We start from the raw sequence: 17,853 nt of genomic DNA, 5'->3' as shown, positions 1-17,853 counted from the left end.
AGAAATGACACAAAATCATCAACATTGGGAAGTGGAAATCATTGGGGGCCACGTCAGGGTCTGTCCACCATAATGATTCCATCACTAGAATTTTTCACCAACCCAACCATTCTGACCCAGTGTTAGGTCTGCCCTCTAGACTTCGCTGTCCACTATTGTATTCACAGGCCCCACATGTAACCAGTGTGATGAAGAAGTGAATTTTGAACTTCTTTTAAAACTTTAATGAATTTATAAACCAACTTTGGTTTGCAATAAAACCCTGAAAAATAAAAAATAAAATTGAATGAATTCAAATTTAAAACTGAAACTCGACTCAGTTATTGGAGAAATCTTTATGTGTCTTTGGAACAATCTGGGTATATGAATCTAATTCTTCAACGGACTTTTATGAAATCTAGTTACCAATCTAGTATCTCCACGGAAAATTAGTGTTCACACGGCGATATTCTGTCGTCATAAAAATCACCAGATTTCAAAGACTCGGTATTTTTTTTTTAAAAAAAGAGAATTTTTTAAAAATCTCATTTTTATATTGATTACGTGTTGAGGGATCCCTGGGTGGCGCAGCGGTTTGGCGCCTGCCTTTGGCCCCGGGCGCGATCCTGGAGACCCGGGATCGAATCCCACGTCGGGCTCCCGGTGCATGGAGCCTGCTTCTCCCTCTGTGTGTGTCTCTGCCTCTCTCTCTCTCACTGTGTGCCTATCATAAAAAAAAAAAAAAAAAAAAAAAAAGATTGCGTGTTGAAATGATAACATCCTGTATCTACTGGGCTGAACAAGATATATCATGAAAAGTACTTTTCCTGTTGTTTATTTTTAACTGGGTTACCAGTAAATAGAGAGTCACACCTGCGGCTCGCAGTCTCCCGCTGAGAAAGCACGAAGAGGCGCGGAGCTCACACGGAGCTCGGAAAGGCGCACCATCAAAGCTGGCTAACGAGGCAAGACCAACGCCGAACGATCATCACGCCCGCGGCTCCCGCCCAGCGGGCGGCCAGCCTCCGAGAGCAGGTGAGCGAGAGCAGGTGAGCCGCACGGAGCCGAGGGCTTGGAGCCGGCGCGCCGCCGGACGAGCCGCGCGCATGCGCACCGCGCCGCGCCGCTCCGCGCCGCTCCGCCCGGGAACGCGGGACGCCTTTTGACCCCGCCGCCGCGCCGTAGGTCGCGCTGCACGCCGCCGGCTGCCATGGCGGACGTGTCCGAGAGGACGCTGCAGCTGTCTGTGCTGGTGGCCTTCGCGTCCGGGGTGCTCGTGGGCTGGCAGGCGAACCGGCTGCGGAGGCGCTACCTGGACTGGAGGAAGCGGAGGCTGCAGGACAAGCTGGCGACGACTCAGAAGAAGCTGGACCTGGCCTGAGACCCCGCGCTGTCGGCCCCCGCGCGCCCGCCTCGCCTCGTCCACGCTGGGGCTCCGGCGGGGCTCGGGCGGGAGCCGGGCGAGCCTCACGCTCGCCGCCTGCAGCGCCTTGCTCGTTTGGGAGAGTCGGTGAGCAGTAGTTACGGTGCGGGGACTAAGGGGAGACGTGGGGGGCGGGAGCGCCTGTGGATGCCGCATAGGAGGTAACTTTCCCCCCAAGACACCAGAAAGAGGAGGTTTTGTTTTCCCCAGGACTTGCACTGGTATCCTAGTTCAGTTCAGTGCGTGCCTGTAGCGGGAATGTCTTACCACGTGCAGCATTGTTGCACCTTGACATTAAACTTCAAAAAGGAAAATACTGGAAAGAAGGAAAGCAAGAAAGGTGGAGGTATTCCTGCCACCCTCTACCCCCTTATCATTCTTTTTTTTTTTTTTATCATTCTTTTTGATGATATCCCTGGTAGATAGTGTACATCTTCGCATTCATGTTTTGTGATCTCCAGTCTGAATTCTTTCGTTGTTGGCAGCCTGGTTCCAGTGGCCTGGAAGTTAGGGACCTTGCATCTAGTGACTATGGATAATAGCTTATGGTTCATAGCTTAACTCCGCAATAGAATAATTTGAAGTTAACGATTATGTATTTGATTGTTTTCTCTTTTCTGTTTCCAACAGTTTGTCGAAGATGGACATAGAGCACTGGACACATCTAACTTGCACTTTATGAATCAATTTTATTTTCAAAATAAAAAAAATTTTTAAACATCTTTGAATCTTCTATTAAAAGGAAAGGAGTATCTTGCCTACCAATAAGTTTACCGCATCAAAAGATCTGGATTCTCAAGACTGATCTATTAGTGTTTTTGAGCAGGTATCTTCTTTCTATGACAGTTCCTTGGTACAACCGCAAAGCAGATGGCCTAGGGATCATTATGAATCCTTCTGGCTGTTAGTGAACCTGTTAAGGAAAGCAAGGCGTGTAAAAATAACTGGGTTAAGGTAAACTTACGTAATATACAAAGCTGTATATGCCCCAAGCATAGAGTGACAACATACTCCAGTTATTACTGGCAAAAATTTCATTTATGTCATTGTAGAATATGTATTAAGGAAAAAACCCACTTGACTAGAACTTAGTGATAAATTCCAACTATTATCTAAAAATCAAGAGTAGGTGGCTAAGTCCTTGGTTATTTTTTATTTGCAAGAGGTGTTCTCTGTAACACTGTCCTTGCTCATTCTTATTAATTCTGTGTCTCAGCATATTTAGCAGCAGTTCCATATTAACATAAGAAAATTCAGGAAAGTTGTTTCCACACAAAGTTTTTAAGTATTTTTTCCTTTTCAGTGGGGCCATTATGCTTCATTACTTCTAACTCCTGTTTTCATTCTGTGAATGCAGGAACTAAAGGGCTAGTTCTTAGAGCTCATCCCATCTGGACTGCAGTTTGCTTACCAACTATAAGAGAAGATAAAGGCCATTAGGTGGGAACTCCCTCATTGTTCTTCCTCTTAATAGCTTTGTTGAGGGAAGTGATTTTCAACAAGGCTGCACAATATATAATCATCGAGAGAGTTTTAAAAATACTGATCTCTGTATGCCACTGCTCACAGATTTTTTTTTTTTAAGGATTTTATTTATTCATGAGACACAGAGAGAGAGAGAGAGGCAGAGACACAGGCAGAGGGAGGAGCAGGCTCCACGCAGGGAGCCTGACATGGGATCGAGTCCCCGGGGTCTCCAGGATCATGCCCTGGACTGAAGGCGGCGCTAAACCACTGAGCCACCGGGGCTGCTCTGCTCACAGATTTTATGTAGTTTTGGATGTGCCTGGGCATTGGGATTTTTAAAGCTCTGCAGGTGACTGTATGCCCAGCAGAGGTTCACTGGTTTTGAGGCTTTATCTCATTAGCTTTCCTTTCTCAGAAGAGAAGATGCACATGTCTCTTCCAAGGCTGACTCCTCTGTGGCCTCAGTTTAATTCTGCATCTTACCCCTACCATATCCCCTCCCCACAAGGACCTTGCCTATTCTCTACTGCACCATTTCTATCTAGCATCTACAGTCTCTCCCTGCTTTCCCTCTACAAATATGCACAGATCTTGACTAAAACCATCATTTGCTAATTAGAAAAAGTGGTCCACTATTACTTCCTTCTGTTATGCCCATTAACCTGCTGCAGTCTGCTCTCTGCAACCCGCCCCCCCAACCATTGTTATCTAATGGCCATTTCTGAATACTTAATTTTCACCTCCAGAGTATTTGATGCCAGTTTCTCCTTTGAAATTCTTCCCACACTTCCCTAATAATTTAAAACTTTCCTGTGTTTCCAGACTTTCATCACTGCTTCCTTTTCCAAGTTTCTTAAACTTCAATCTTTGGTCCTCTGCTCTGTCCTTGCCTTTTGATTACCCAGCCAAATCTTGAGATTTCTTCAGTGCAAAAAGTGGTTTTATTAAAGCATTGGGAGAGGACCTGTGGGCCAGAAGAGCTGCACTGGGGTTGTGAGAAGCGGTGGTTATATAATTTCAAGTTGGCAGGGATAGCCTAAGTCTCCAAGGAATTTTGGAAACAAGGTTTCCACAACCTTGAGGGGGTTAGCTCTTGTTAGGAAAAGATCATTTATTATTGTTTAGTAAAAACTCAGTCATGAGACCCTTCAGATGAGTGATAATGCTTACAGGATGATTGTCAACTTGTATCTTGGAGCAGGTAGAGATAACGGAAGTTTCCAAAGAAATTTTTCTATGTTAGAGTAGACTCTAAGGATCCTGGGGGTCAGGCTAAGATTGCTTTTTGCCCTCCGCAAAGTATTAACATCCAGGTAGCTGAGTTTCTAGAGGAAGGTCACTGCCTGTTTGAAGGACAATAGGCTGTAGGTAGTAAGGAAATTTAGTTTTCTTTTTTGCCTTTGCCCCATCACTTTGATTCTCAAAATGACATCAAAGGTTAACAAGAAGTAACTGACTACTGTTAAGATGACTATGCTGAGCATTACAAATCAAAAGAAACGTAAATTAATAAAAAAAGGCAGCTGAGGATAATATCATGCCTTATAGCACACTGAATACTTCAATAGTATTTCTTAGCCTTAAATGTGCACATGAAACACTGGGGTAATATTAAAATACAGGTTCCGATTCTGTAGTTCTGTGGTGGGTCTGAGGATATGGATTTCTAACAAGCTCCTAGGTGATGTTGATGATGCTGATCTAAGACTCAAAAGGAATAAATGGTTATAACCAGAATATGGAAAATGTATAAAATTAAAATTATCTTTCCACTTGAGGTGAAGAAGAGTAGTAAGCTTTTTTGCATCCTTCCTCATTGTTCATATATATATACACACACGTAGGGGTTTTATTTTTACCAACATAGAATTATACTATATTCATGACCCTGCAAGTTTTTCATATAAAATATGGAAATCCTTATGTCAGATATAGAATATTTTGTCTAATTTATAGATGTATATTTATAGATGTATATTTAAAATAAATAAGGATCTCATAAAATAGATTTTGCTTGCCTCTTATAATAAAAGCACTGATTTATTAATCCATTTAAAGATACAGCAGTCCTTTCTCATTTGTTGTTACAAACGTTTTTTAAAAAAATATTGAATACTTCATGAATTTGCATGTCCCCCTTGTGCAGGGAACATGCTAATCTTTGTATCATTCCAATTTTAGCATATGTTAGCATATGTGCTGCACAAGTGAGCCCTGTTACAAATCTTTTAAAAAAATTTTTATTAGAAAAAGCGCACGCGTGTGCACACACAAGTGGGGGAGAGAGACAAAGGGAGAGGGAGAAACAGACTCCCTGCTGAGCAGAGACCCAGACATGACTCTGGGCTGTATCTTAGGACTCTGGGATCATGACTTGAGCTACCCAGGCGCCTCTGTTACAAAATTTTTTTTAATGAAAATGCCATCTGATTAGTTAAGTGAATTTTTATTATGACTATCATGAGTCATAATGGACAAGTTAATTCAAAATAAAGACATGAACTACAAAACAGATAATACCAAGTGTTGTCAAGGATATGAAGAACAAAAACCCATATAGGCAGAGTAAATTAGTACAACTTTGGGAAAATAGGCAATATCTACTAAAGCTGAACATAAAACATGCCCTGTAGCCTAGCATTGTGTACATGTTTGTACTAGGTATAGATGTAAGTAATAGCACTGTTTATAACAGCCCTATACTGGAAACTATCCACATGCCCAGCAACAGCGGAATGAATGAGTATCACACCCTGAAATACCAGAGAGCAATGACAACAAATTAGAACTACAACAACGATAGAGGTATGTCTTACAAACATGTTGAGTGAAAAAAGCCCAACAAGCCAGTACATACTGCATGATTTCATTGTTCAGTTTTAAAAGAAGCAAAACAAATTGTTGTTAGAAGTTAGGATAGTGTTTACTTTTGGCCTAAGGAGTGGGTAGGGATTAGGAGGGGAAGATTATTTAGGGTGCTGGTAATGTTCTGTATCCCAATCTGGGTGATGTGACATGGTGTATTCAATGCGAACATTCAGTTAGGTGGACACTTGGTTGTCATGTTTCTCTATGTATATTTGGAAAAAACAGTATACAAAATTAAGTAGCATAGTAGTTGGGCCTATAGAATCAACCTGTTTGTTTACTGAAGTGCATTCACTTATATTAGTGTGGTTCATCATTTGAAAAGTGAACTCCCATCATGATCATTTTTATTCGGTGTAGTACAAAGTTTGGGAATTGGGACTTAAAGGATTCTGTACCATCTGGGAAAATGTTATTATAATCTCCGGGAGAGGAGATATAAAATGGAGATCATAATTATTTGTTCACATACTTGTTGAACAAAATCACCATCCACAGAACTCAGGATGGACAACGTGACAGTGTGCAAAACTAAAGTGAAATGGAACCAGCGGTACCCCAAATGGCAAAGAATTAAAAACTGTCCTTCCAGGGGCACCTGGGTGGCTCAGTGGTTGAGCATCTGCCTCTGGCTCAGGTGGTGATCCTGGGATCCAGTCCCCCCGCATCAGGGTCCCTGCATGGAGCCTGCTTCTCCCTATGCCTGTCTGTCTGTCTGTCTGTCTGTCTTCTCTCTCTCTCTCTCTGTCTCTCATGAGTAAATAAATAAAATCTTTTAAAACACACACACCAGTCCTTTCAAGTGAGAATATGCGACAAAATCATGTATCCCAGGAAGGTCACATAGGAAAGCTATCCTTGCAGTTAAGAACTTAAGATGCTTAAACTGTACCTTAAGATGAGTTCAGCAAAGCTGGCATCAGAAAATAAATGCCGTAATACCGAGACCCCCGGCGGTGGTGGCGTGGGACTCCTGAGGTACTGTGGGACATGTAGTCCCCACGCCGTTGAGCATTCTCTGCCACCTTCACCCCAATCCTGCGGGTTGACCAGTAAGGGAGGACTGATCTGAGAGCCCACGACCTGCGGGGGGCTACTGCGACAGACGACGACCTCCACGTTCCTCTTCCATCCGTCCCCCACCTCCCCGCCGCGGGGCTGCGAGGCGGGCGCGCCATGATTGCGTCACCTTCCCACGCCGCCGCCTGGTTTCCCTGGCGACCGGTGAGCGCTGAGCGCTGAGCGCCGAGGCGAGGGAGATGCTGGCTCGGCGGCAGAGCCATCGTCTGCAGGCCCTGCAGCGCCGCAGTCAGGAATTGAAGCTACAGGTATGGTCTGACTGCCCAGCCGGGGGCCTGGGCAGCGCTAGGTGGCCTGGGTTCTGGCGGCGGGCGAGATCTGGGGTGCACCCTAATCCTGGGAGCCTACCCCAACCCACCACGCACCTTCCCGAGTTATAGCGCTCCCTCCCCCACCCCAGCATCCCGGCACTAACCCTGATTCCAACCCTTCCGGCTCCTAAGCCCATCCCTGGGGAAACTGAGCCTCCGGAAAATCGTGAGCATAGACTAAGCGCCCGCTCCCTCGCTTCTCAAGCTCCATCCTAGCAACTCCTTTAACCCACCTCACGTCCCAAATCTAAAACAACAACCTTTCCAACCATCTCTGCGCCTTTTGCTTTCTCCGTGCCCCCTAACCTTTGAGCCGTCTCCCAGTGGAGGCTATTTTTGCTTCACATGAACTCAAACGAAAAAGGTATCAAAGAATAGTCCTAATACGTAAGAAAAATATTAGGATCCGATAAATTAGCCAAGGACATGAACCAAAGAAGAAGTACAAAGAAGTCATAAACATGAGAAAAGTTAATTTAAAAAATAATCAAGTAACTGCCCAGGAAATAAAATATCACAAACATTTAAAAAATCATAATACTCAGTCCTGGGGAGAGTGTGATGAAACACTTATATACACTGCTCCAGAGTATAACGTACAGCATTTCTGGAAAGCAGTTTGACAAGATGTAGCGAATTAGTCATGCTCCTAGGCTGGGTAATTACATTTCTAGGGATTTGCCATACATAATAGTAAAAAAAAATTATTGGGACAGAATTTAATGTGTAAAAGTGTTCATCACTGTTACTTGGAAAAGGCTGGATATCACTTAAATGATCAATAATAAGGGAATGGATAAATAACTTAGGTTGGGATATAATAGTATTAAAATTTTGTGAAAAGAAATTTTCATGTATAGGGAAGATATTTTTGATAAAATGTCAAGTTAGAAAAGGAATATAAAACATAAAATTAAATAGACAATATTTCAGTAAAATTATTTCGTATCTAATATACATAGAAAAAAAGATTGAAGGAAACATCCCAGGATGGTAACTGTGTATGCTAGAATGCTGATGATTATTATGTTTCTCTTAATACTTTTTGATGTTTTCATGATTTTGAACACCAAATGTATATGACTTGAAAGAGGAGAAAAAGTAAGTCGTAATTAATGGTTTGTTAATTTATTTTCCAAAATTCTTTTTTTTTTTTTTTTTTTTTTATTTTTATCTTTATTTTTATTTATTTATGATAGGCACACAGTGAGAGAGAGAGAGAGAGAGAGAGAGAGGCAGAGACACAGGCAGAGGGAGAAGCAGGCTCCATGCACCGGGAGCCTGATGTGGGATTCGATCCAGGGTCTCCAGGATCGCGCCCCGGGCCAAAGGCAGGCGCCAAACCGCTGCGCCACCCAGGGATCCCTATTTTCCAAAATTCTTATTTCACTTTGCTAATTGTACTTTTTTGTTTGATCTATTACTAAATAAAATTATTTTCTAGTCTTCGATAGACAAGAAATTTAGTGAATGCTTATATTTGTTCCTGTTTTGGACTCTCATTTAAAAACTACAACAATTTGATGGATAAATATTTCATAAGTGATGTTTAGATTTTACGGTGGTGCAATAAAAAGAAAATACTCTTCTGTCAGAAATAAAACTTCGTGAGGTTTTGACTTCAGTGAACTTTGTCTAGGTGCTTAATAAGGTTCTGATTCCGATTTTAAATTTAGTGGGATATTAGGAGAACCAGGAAAGTTTCAGAAGTAAATTACAAAAAACTTACTAAAACAAAAATGAAACAAAACAATCAAAAAGATTAGCTGACCTGAAGAAGACTTGGCCCAGGAGTCTTCTGATAGCCTAAGTATCTGGGAGGGACTCTTTGATAGTGTGACACTTGAAGCAAAAAAAAAAAAAAAAAAAGAACAGATTTCCAACTTGGTGTCCATGGACAAGTAATCAAGAACCCATTTGGGTCATACCTGTTATAACTGACTCTGTCTCCAGCTGTCAATTTGTAACTAACACTCAGATGCAAAATAGAAAGAGAAGAAGCTAGTGAATTTTAGTTTCTCTTCTTTCATCCACTTCTTTTTCACATCATCTTTAGAAAAGAACATATGAGTATGTTGTTATTACATATGTAAATGTGTATTTACATATTTATTTTGGGGTACATTGGCAAAGTTACAGGTAGTGTTTGGAAAATGCTAAGTCAAGGCGTAAGATACAAGAATGAAGATAAACTTGTGACATATTCATAGAATACTACTGAGCAGTATGAAGGAATAAACTAATGATTGTATATGGCAGTATCTCAAGAACGTGCTATGTGAAAGGATGACACAAAAGAGTTCATCCTTTCTGGGGTATTGGTAATTTTCTGTATGTAGATAGGGGTTAGAGTTATATGGGTGTATGCATTTGCCAAAATTTAGCAAATGTATATTTAAGATATGTGCATTTCATTGTATGTAAATTTTACACTGACATTGAACTTTCATTAGTGATATCTGTGGTGCATCAATTATGAGGATTACAGTTTACTTCGAAATACATAAAAAATAAGACAAATGGATGAATGGATGGATCAAAAAGGTGTAAGTAAAATGTTAATGGTAGAATCTAGGTAGTGGTTATATGGAAGTTCACTGTGAAATTTAATTCTTTACATACTTCGTTGTATGTTTAAAAGTGTTTGTTGTGAAATATTGGGAAAAGAGAATTAAAATTTTATTTCCTGAGGTTATATGGTACTTAACAATATATTCTAACAGTCTCTATTTATTGTAGGTTGGTAGCTTGCTTTCTGAGAGTCAATTGAAAGGAACTCTAGATGCCAGTAAACGGAGAAATATTTACCAAAGGTAAATTACATACTGAATTATATAAGCTATCCAGACACAATACTTACATTTCAGTGGGCAGTATTTATAGCATAGAAATTGTCTGAGGTGTTATTTCTTTCCTTTTTTATGGACAATTCCTAAAAAGACAGAATAATAATGGAAATTAATACTAAGATAACAATGAACGAAATTTTCCAAAATTTATTTTAAAATATTTCTTGCAATTATCTGTATTTCCCAGGTCTAATAGTGGAATGATTAAATAGAGAATTACAAAAGTTAAAAAGCAGCAATTTACATTTATTCTCTACTCTGCATGTTCCAAGCAGTGTGGTCCACACTCTTAAAACCTCTTTCCTGATTAATTTTCACAATAACACCATGAGATACTTTTTAACATAGTTGAGAAAATTAAGGTTCCCACAGTGGTTTGTTAACATGTCTACCATGACTTTGCTAGAGGACATTAAAGTGGGCCGGCAATAAACATATTTGAAGACTGCTGAGAAATGTGAAATTCAGTCAAGGAAAAGAGAATTTCACTGCAGTCTCATTGGAATTGGAGGCATTGATCCATTTGAATCAAATGAAAAAATTACATCATGATATAACTTGGATCTAAAAAAAATTAAGCTAAACCTGAAAGTTATGGACTTGGCTTTTGTGACAGCAACTATAAAAACTGTTCAGTGTCAACATAGTGGCTGAGGCAGAATTATGGTAGATCTTTGTCCTACTGTAGCCTCGGATCCTGGGATCTGGTCAGAAAACTCTTCTTAGCAGTCTTGCCTTACTTGGGATGGTGACCTTAACTCCCTTGACATAGGAAAACTATTCTTTCAGAGGGTGTGTTTTGTTCTGTTTTGACTTCTTTAATCCCTAGGAGAGATCAAAATTAAATCAAGTTTAAAATTACATGGACATGATGAACTAAATCGAATTAGTCTATTCATACTTTCATATTCAATTTAGGACATCATTAAGATAATCTGTATGCTTTGGGTATTTAAAACAGTACATAACATTCAAAGGAACATGAAATTCATTTTATTAGTTTAAATGATTCACTTGAACCATTTGAAAAAAATTTACTTACTTTAAGCATTCAAAGTGCTAAAAAGCAAAATAAAATTTAACTGAATTTTAAAATGTTGAAGGGAACTTAATTAGCTGCATTTATTAGGATTGATTAAGAAATTCAGTTCACATTGAGATAATCAAATAATAAAGAAAAAGTGAAAGTGATTATACTTGCTTTACTAGATTTTCAAATAGAATAAGATTTATAGGCTAAACTTGAAGTCCTAGGGAAAACTAGGTTTTAAAATTTTATTTTAATAAGTGATAATTATTTTTAAACCCACGTAACCATAAATAGTCTTCTTCATGTAAAAAGATCGCCATCATAGTCATTTAAAAATTCTCATGGACACTTGTATGTTTGAAAACATCAACCCCTATGTTTCATTAATTGGCTTGTTATACGGTAAAAATTATTTATCTTAAACCTTTGAAGACATTGTCAGGTTTCTTTGTACTCAGTAGTGTGAATAAGTTTGATGATTGTTGCTTTATAATTGACCTGTTTGGGGCTTGTCTCTTCAGTCTTGCTTTGAAATTTCATCCTGCTAAATGCTCAGTGGGTCTTTCCAACTAGAAATTCTTGTCCCTCATGAGCTTCTGGGAAATTTCTTTTACCAAAAGATCTTTTTATTTATTTATTATTTTACTTCTGTTTGTCTATTTCTTCCTGAAACACCTTTGCATCAGGTATTGAACATCCTGGACTCTTCTTTGTAGTCTCCTATCTCCTCATTAAAAGTTTTTGTTTCTCTTTTTGTTCACACCTGGGAGGTTCTCTTGTCTTCCATTCCTCTGGATTCCAATGATTTATTTATTTAATTTTAGTTAGTCTTAAATTTAACTTCATGTTGCTGGTTTTCTTTATTATATCTGGTGGTCTTTGGGTTATCTATTTTTATTTAAGAATGAGGGAGTAGTTTGATTATTCCAGACAGCAGTCCAGGATTCTTATGCTGTTGTAGGTATAGGTCTTTTTCCTACATTATTACCCCTTGAGTGAGAATGAAGTTCTTTGTACGTGGGCAGGGTTTTCTGGGGGGCTAGGAACTAGCTGTTGGGCCGAGGAGTGCCCATTGCCAAAATAGAGTGGGCCTTAATCCTGGTGTATGGGGAACTTATTTGGCAACTGTAATTCTCCCCAGGTCATTCATTAATTGTACTTTTTAGAGACAATCCTCTGGTAAGGTGGGAGAACAGAGGGAGGTAAGATAAGAGAAAGGGGATGCTAGCTGGCTCAGGTTTTCTGTGAACAGACTTTTTAAAAAGGCAGACTTCTTATAAAAGGGCGTTAATTAAATCTAAACTTAATCAGTATCTTTACTCTCTCCCTAGATACTATCTATAAAGCTCTTAGGTTGCCTTAAGATTGATTGCTTTTATGGTTTAGATATTATGGATATCATTTAATTAATATAATATAATGTAACATAATATGTAAAGCAAATCCCAGCCATTGTGGATGTCTTCACCTGTAGAACTTCATAATACATTCATTCCCTTAGACACATTTTAATTACCCCTCCCTCCCCAGTCCTTCCTACCTGCTGACCCAAATCATGGTGTTCACTGCCTGGTGGATCTTGTCCCTTTTAGAGACTTCTTACTTTCTTTTTAGAAGAACACATTTCTACCTTTTTTCCATTCAGCAGAAATATTTTGAAATGTCTTTCTGACAGGTGGTCCCTCTTTCACTCTCCTACATTCAGGGTTTATTACCTTTTAAGATGTTTTAATCATTTTTTGTGGGGTCTCAGGAGGTGGTGAAGATGAGCACGTACTTGAGTTTTTATCCTGACCCAGAAATCTTTTTTTTTAATAAATTAATTTTTATTGGTGTTCAATTTACCAACATACAGAATAACACCCAGTGCTCATCCCGTCAAGTGTCCCCCTCAGTGCCCGTCACCCATTCACCCCCACCCCCTGCCCTCCTCCCCTTCCACCACCCCTAGTTCATTTCCCAGAGTTAGGAGTCTTTATGTTCTGTCTCCCTTTCTGATATTTCCCACACATTTCTTCTCCCTTCCCTTATATTCCCTTTCACTATTATTCATATTCCCCAAATGAATGAGAACATACACTGTTTGTCCTTCTCCGATTGACTTACTTCACTCAGCATAATACCCTCCAGTTCCATCCACGTTGAAGCAAATGGTGGGTATTTGTCGTTTCTAATGGCTGAGGAATATTCCATTGTATACATAAACCACATCTTCTTTATCCATTCATCTGTCGATGGACACCGAGGCTCCTTCCACAGTTTGGCTATTGTGGACATGGCTGCTAGAAACATCGGGGTGCAGGTGTCCCGGCGTTTCATTGCATCTGAATCTTTGGGGTAAATCCCTAACAGTGCAATTGCTGGGTCATAGGGCAGGTCTATTTTTAACTCTTTGAGGAACCTCCACACAGTTTTCCAGAGAGGCTGCACCAGTTCACATTCCCACCAACAGTGTAAGAGGGTTCCCTTTTCTCCGCATCCTCTCCAACATTTGTTGTTTCCTGCCTTGTTAATTTTCCCCATTCTCACTGGTGTGAGGTGGTATCTCATTGTGGTTTTGATTTGTATTTCCCTGATAGCAAGTGATGCAGAACATTTTCTCATGTGCATGTTGGCCATGTCTATGTCTTCCTCTGTGAGATTTCTCTTCATGTCTTTTGCCCATTTCATGATTGGATTGTTTGTTTCTTTGCTGTTGAGTTTAAGAAGTTCTTTATAGATTTTGGAAACTAGCCCTTTATCTGGTATGTTATTTGCAAATATCTTCTCCCATTCTGTAGGTTGTCTTTTAGTTTTGTTGACTGTATCCTTTGCTGTGCAAAAGCTTCTTATCTTGATGAAGTCCCAATAGTTCATTTTTGCTTTTGTTTCTTTTGCTTTCGTGGATGTATCTTGCAAGAAGTTACTGTGGCCAAGTTCAAAAAGGGTGTTGCCTGTGTTCTCCTCTAGGATTTTGATGGAATCTTGTCTCGCATTTAGATCTTTCATCCATTTTGAGTTTATCTTTGTGTATGGTGCAAGAGAGTGGTCTAGTTTCATTCTTCTGCATGTGGATGTCCAATTTTCCCAGCACCATTTATTGAACAGACTGTCTTTCTTCCAGTGGATAGTCTTTCCTCCTTTGTCGAATATTAGTTGACCATAAAGTTCAGGGTCCCCTTCTGGATTCTCTATTCTGTTCCATTGATCTATGTGTCTGTTTTTGTGCCAGTACCACACTGTCTTGATGACCACAGCTTTGTAGTACAACCTGAAATATGGCATTGTGATGCCCCCAGATATGGTTTTCTTTTTTAAAATTCCCCTGGCTATTCGGGGTCTTTTCTGATTCCACACAAATCTTAAAATAATTTGTTCTAACTCTCTGAAGAAAGTCCATGGTATTTTGATAGGGATTGCATTAAACGTGTAAATTGCCCTGCTGACCCAGAAATCTTAAAATATCTGAACAGTTTGAGGATTTTAGTAATGTTCTAGATACAAAGGAGATCATTTTAATAAACAGTTTGTTATATAGTTTTCTTCTCTGGCTCTTAAGTGAAATTTTCGAGTCTAAGTTTTAGTTAGGATTCTTTTGGTCTGTGTAACAGGGTACCTATTAAAATTAGTGGCTCTACAGTCTCATTCCACAAAAAGTCTGGAAGTAGGCTCTCTCAGGGTGGATAAATGGCTCGTGATGTCCTCAACGACCAACCTTTGCTCTCATCATGCTCTGTCATCCTCATCTAGCCAGTGATGGCTTCCCTCACCTTTACAAAGTCCTCAGGTATCTGTATCTAAAAGCAGAAAGGGTGAATGATTCTTTAAGTGCTGCACCAGGGAGGATAAAATGGGAGGCAGTGCCCAACATATTTCTTTCAAGTTTTGTTGGCCAGTGGTGGGCTGTACACCCACCCTACCTGCAGTAGATTCTGAGCACTTAAGTGTCAGTGTCAATGAGGGGCTGAGCCTGTCAGCATAGATGTAGATTGTGGAAGGGCTTTTGGGTAAGTAACTGGCAGGGTCAACTATAGTTTGATATTTTCACTTCTTTTCAGTCTCTTTCACAAAGGACTTTTGTCTCCTTTTTTGCTACTTATTTCATTTCATTAGTTTCTCTAAGGAAAAAAAAATAGCAAACAGCATAAAAAAATATTGACTCAGGTTATTTTTTGAGAAAACATGTGAATTTTGATAACTGTCATTATTAGATATAGCCCATTTCCAGTCATTTTTATACTTCTTATTTGGGTCTAAGCCTTAAGCTACATTTTATGGGCCATCTTTGGAATAATTAAAATATTATACCCATCTAGATAGGCCGAGCAAGCTTAAAAGGGGAATGTGCTGTGGTGGGAAAAGACCAGATGCGGAGTCTTAAACTCTATCTTCGCATGTTGTACCATTGACCAGTTGTGTCCTCTCCTTTGAATCTCACATCCTTCTACTACAGCCAGAGTTGGTATGAGGCTCAAATGAGGTGGTGCTTGCGCAGTGCCTAGAATTATGCATGACGCACAATGCACTTGGTCATTATCATCCTTAGGGATGTCTTCTAGACCAGGTCCTAGGTTTATGGAATTTTAGAGCTGGAGAAGCATTTTGAAATCCAATGCTATCCTTATTTTAGAGATAGGAAACTGAAGCTCAGAGGCACACCAGCTTTCTGAGTCTTGACTGTCCTACCTGAGTACTTTAGAGCATGTGAGGATCACCCAAGCTGGTGGGTGGAAAAGCAGTTACAGGTGAATTGTTTAACATCATTCATACAATAGCTAATTGCCTTGACAGCTTAAAGACTTATGTATGATTTTATAAGGTAACTTTCTAGTCTGACAATAGAACAATTAATACTTTTTTCTTTTTTTTTTGAAAATTTAGATGTATCCAATTAAAACAGGCAATAGATGAAAATAAAAATGCTCTTCAAAAATTAAACAAAGTAAGTATTACAGTTAATGATATTACAAAAAAAAAAACCGGTTTTTATACAGTTGTTCTCATTAAGTGGGAATTCATTAGAGTGGGTAAGTCCCTGGATTTGTTTTCATGGTGGTGAAGTCTAACTGTGATCAGTGCCAGTTTGCCCAACTGGCTTACTGAATATGTGCTTTAGAGCAGAAAAGCTGGGGCTCTGAACGCTGAGAAAAGTTCAGCTTTGGTGAATTTACCCAGCATAGAGGACCCAGAAAATCCAAGAAGAAGCTATTTTTATTTTTGTATTGTGTAAGTTTTATGTTTTATAGTTTGGAGTTGTTTTAATTTTAATTACTCTCTGGGGAGAGTACATAATCTGGTCATGAGGGTAAGGTGTAGAGAAGTTTCTTGTATCACATGGCAGCTCTAATATCAGTGACTCTGCAGAAATAGGAGAAACTAGGATTAACTCTTGGAAATCCCTTCAGGATCTTCCCTTTTAGTATGAGCTTGATCTTAAACTAGGTGTCCTGGTCCAGAAACTCACAGAACATTTAAAGTGGAAGGCATCTAAAAGTCATCTCCCTACCTGCATGTGAGTGTCTGTATTTCAGTGATACAAAACTCTTGAATTTAGAAGGCAGGCTGACCCTAAATTTGAAATCTAATTATCCTGTTTCTCGGGTGAGGAAACTTGAGTCTCCCAAAGGTGAAGCAGCTTTCTTAATGTCTCACTGCCAATAAGTGGCAGAACTTGGGATTGACACCCATCTTTTTAACTCCAAAGCCTATCTTTTGTCTAGAACCTATCTCTTACTCACTGTAGAGGGTCTGAAATAGATAGCAAAGAAACTAAACAAAAAACCAAGTATAACTTTATTTTTAACTTTGGGTTACATTTCAATATAATAATCTACATTTCTTTTAATCTGATTTCTCTAAGGTAGGCCTAGTCTCATGTTGACATTTACTTTGTCTTCTAGAATTTACCAGAGTATTATTTCCCTTCTAAAATAAATATGATAGGAAACTGAAATTAAATTTTTCAGTGAAATAAACTTATATTCTCTCATAGGCTGATGAAACTGCACCCATCGGGAACTATAATCAGAAAAAAGAGGAGGAGCACAGTCTTTTGGATAAGCTTACCCACCAACTGCAAGAACTTGCTGTGTCCATAAGTAGAGAAAATATAACTGAGTATGCTTCTTTCCTTCCTTTCTTTCTCTCAGACATTATGTCACCCACACGTTTAATGTTTGACTCAGAATAAAGACATAGTAAGAGTATAGATACAAAGAAATGGTGATAGCAAGTATAATCAGCTGACATTTTATAGCGTATAGTAGAAAGTCTTAGATTGTATAAAAAATGTAAAGATATAGAAGTCATTACCTCTGTCTTAGGCAATTTATTATCTAGTTGGAGAAACAAAAGAGAGGTCTGAAAAACTAAACAAGTGTTACAAAATAAGGATGCCTTTAATGTCAGTATTGATACATAAAAAGAAATTATTTGGATGGTCTATTTGCTTTCTTTTTCCCTAAATATTCTTTAAAAACTGGAGGCAAAAAATATGCATTGTTTTTCTGTTGTGGTATATGTTATTAATAGCCTTTGCAAAGTGGAAAGAAAACTTGATGGTATAAATAAACTAGATTTCTGGAAAGCAAAAAGGAAAAAATTAACTCCTTAGAGTCTTCAAGTACTGTTGCCATACTTTCACACTATAGCTTAGGGAAAATGCTAAAGGATGTAGATCCAAGGATTCTAGAGTTCCCACTGATATCTAGTACAAAGTAGCTGGTTTTGGACTTAACCATCCTACCATAAAAACTATAAAATCAAAAACAAAACAAAAACCATAAAATCCAGACAAAATATACAAAACAGCTGGTCGAAGTCAATGAACATCAGCCAAGCAGGGCTGATGTCCTTTTTTTTTTTTTT

The 17,853-nt window shown here is 39.2% G+C and overlaps 2 protein-coding genes, 1 long non-coding RNA gene and 1 other non-coding gene across 4 annotated transcripts in view; 2 read left to right on the top strand and 2 right to left on the bottom strand.

The window, feature by feature from the left end:
- The first annotated feature begins 1,164 nt into the window (after positions 1 to 1,164).
- Positions 1,165 to 2,124, top strand: MTLN (mitoregulin). Its single transcript, XM_055327420.1, has 2 exons — positions 1,165 to 1,489; positions 2,033 to 2,124. Exon 1 carries the CDS (start codon positions 1,190 to 1,192, stop codon positions 1,358 to 1,360), a length of 171 nt encoding a protein of 56 aa, XP_055183395.1. The 5' UTR covers positions 1,165 to 1,189; the 3' UTR covers positions 1,361 to 1,489; positions 2,033 to 2,124.
- Positions 2,072 to 6,904, bottom strand: LOC129511000 (uncharacterized). The gene is made up of 2 exons (XR_008664732.1): positions 6,630 to 6,904; positions 2,072 to 2,315 (listed from the first exon to the last, which is right to left on the bottom strand). It is a non-coding gene; the product is annotated as an uncharacterized LOC129511000 (long non-coding RNA).
- On the bottom strand, positions 4,971 to 5,074 carry LOC129511215 (U6 spliceosomal RNA). The gene has a single exon (XR_008664771.1). It is a non-coding gene; the product is annotated as a U6 spliceosomal RNA (small nuclear RNA).
- A 75-nt stretch (positions 6,905 to 6,979) lies between the features above and the next one.
- Positions 6,980 to 17,853, top strand: part of NPHP1 (nephrocystin 1) — a 45,343-nt gene continuing 34,469 nt past the window's right edge. The window contains 4 exon segments of the mRNA XM_055327761.1: positions 6,980 to 7,065; positions 9,868 to 9,941; positions 15,868 to 15,928; positions 16,979 to 17,103. Of these exon segments, the coding sequence (XP_055183736.1) occupies positions 6,997 to 7,065; positions 9,868 to 9,941; positions 15,868 to 15,928; positions 16,979 to 17,103 (329 nt within the window). The 5' untranslated portion in view covers positions 6,980 to 6,996.

The sequence above is a fragment of the Nyctereutes procyonoides genome, unplaced genomic scaffold, assembly GCF_905146905.1.
Source record: "Nyctereutes procyonoides isolate TBG_1078 unplaced genomic scaffold, NYPRO_anot_genome, whole genome shotgun sequence".
NCBI classification, from domain to species: Eukaryota; Metazoa; Chordata; class Mammalia; order Carnivora; family Canidae; genus Nyctereutes; species Nyctereutes procyonoides.
Note: the sequence above shows the minus strand (reverse complement) of the source record. Positions and strands in the feature narration are given on the sequence as shown.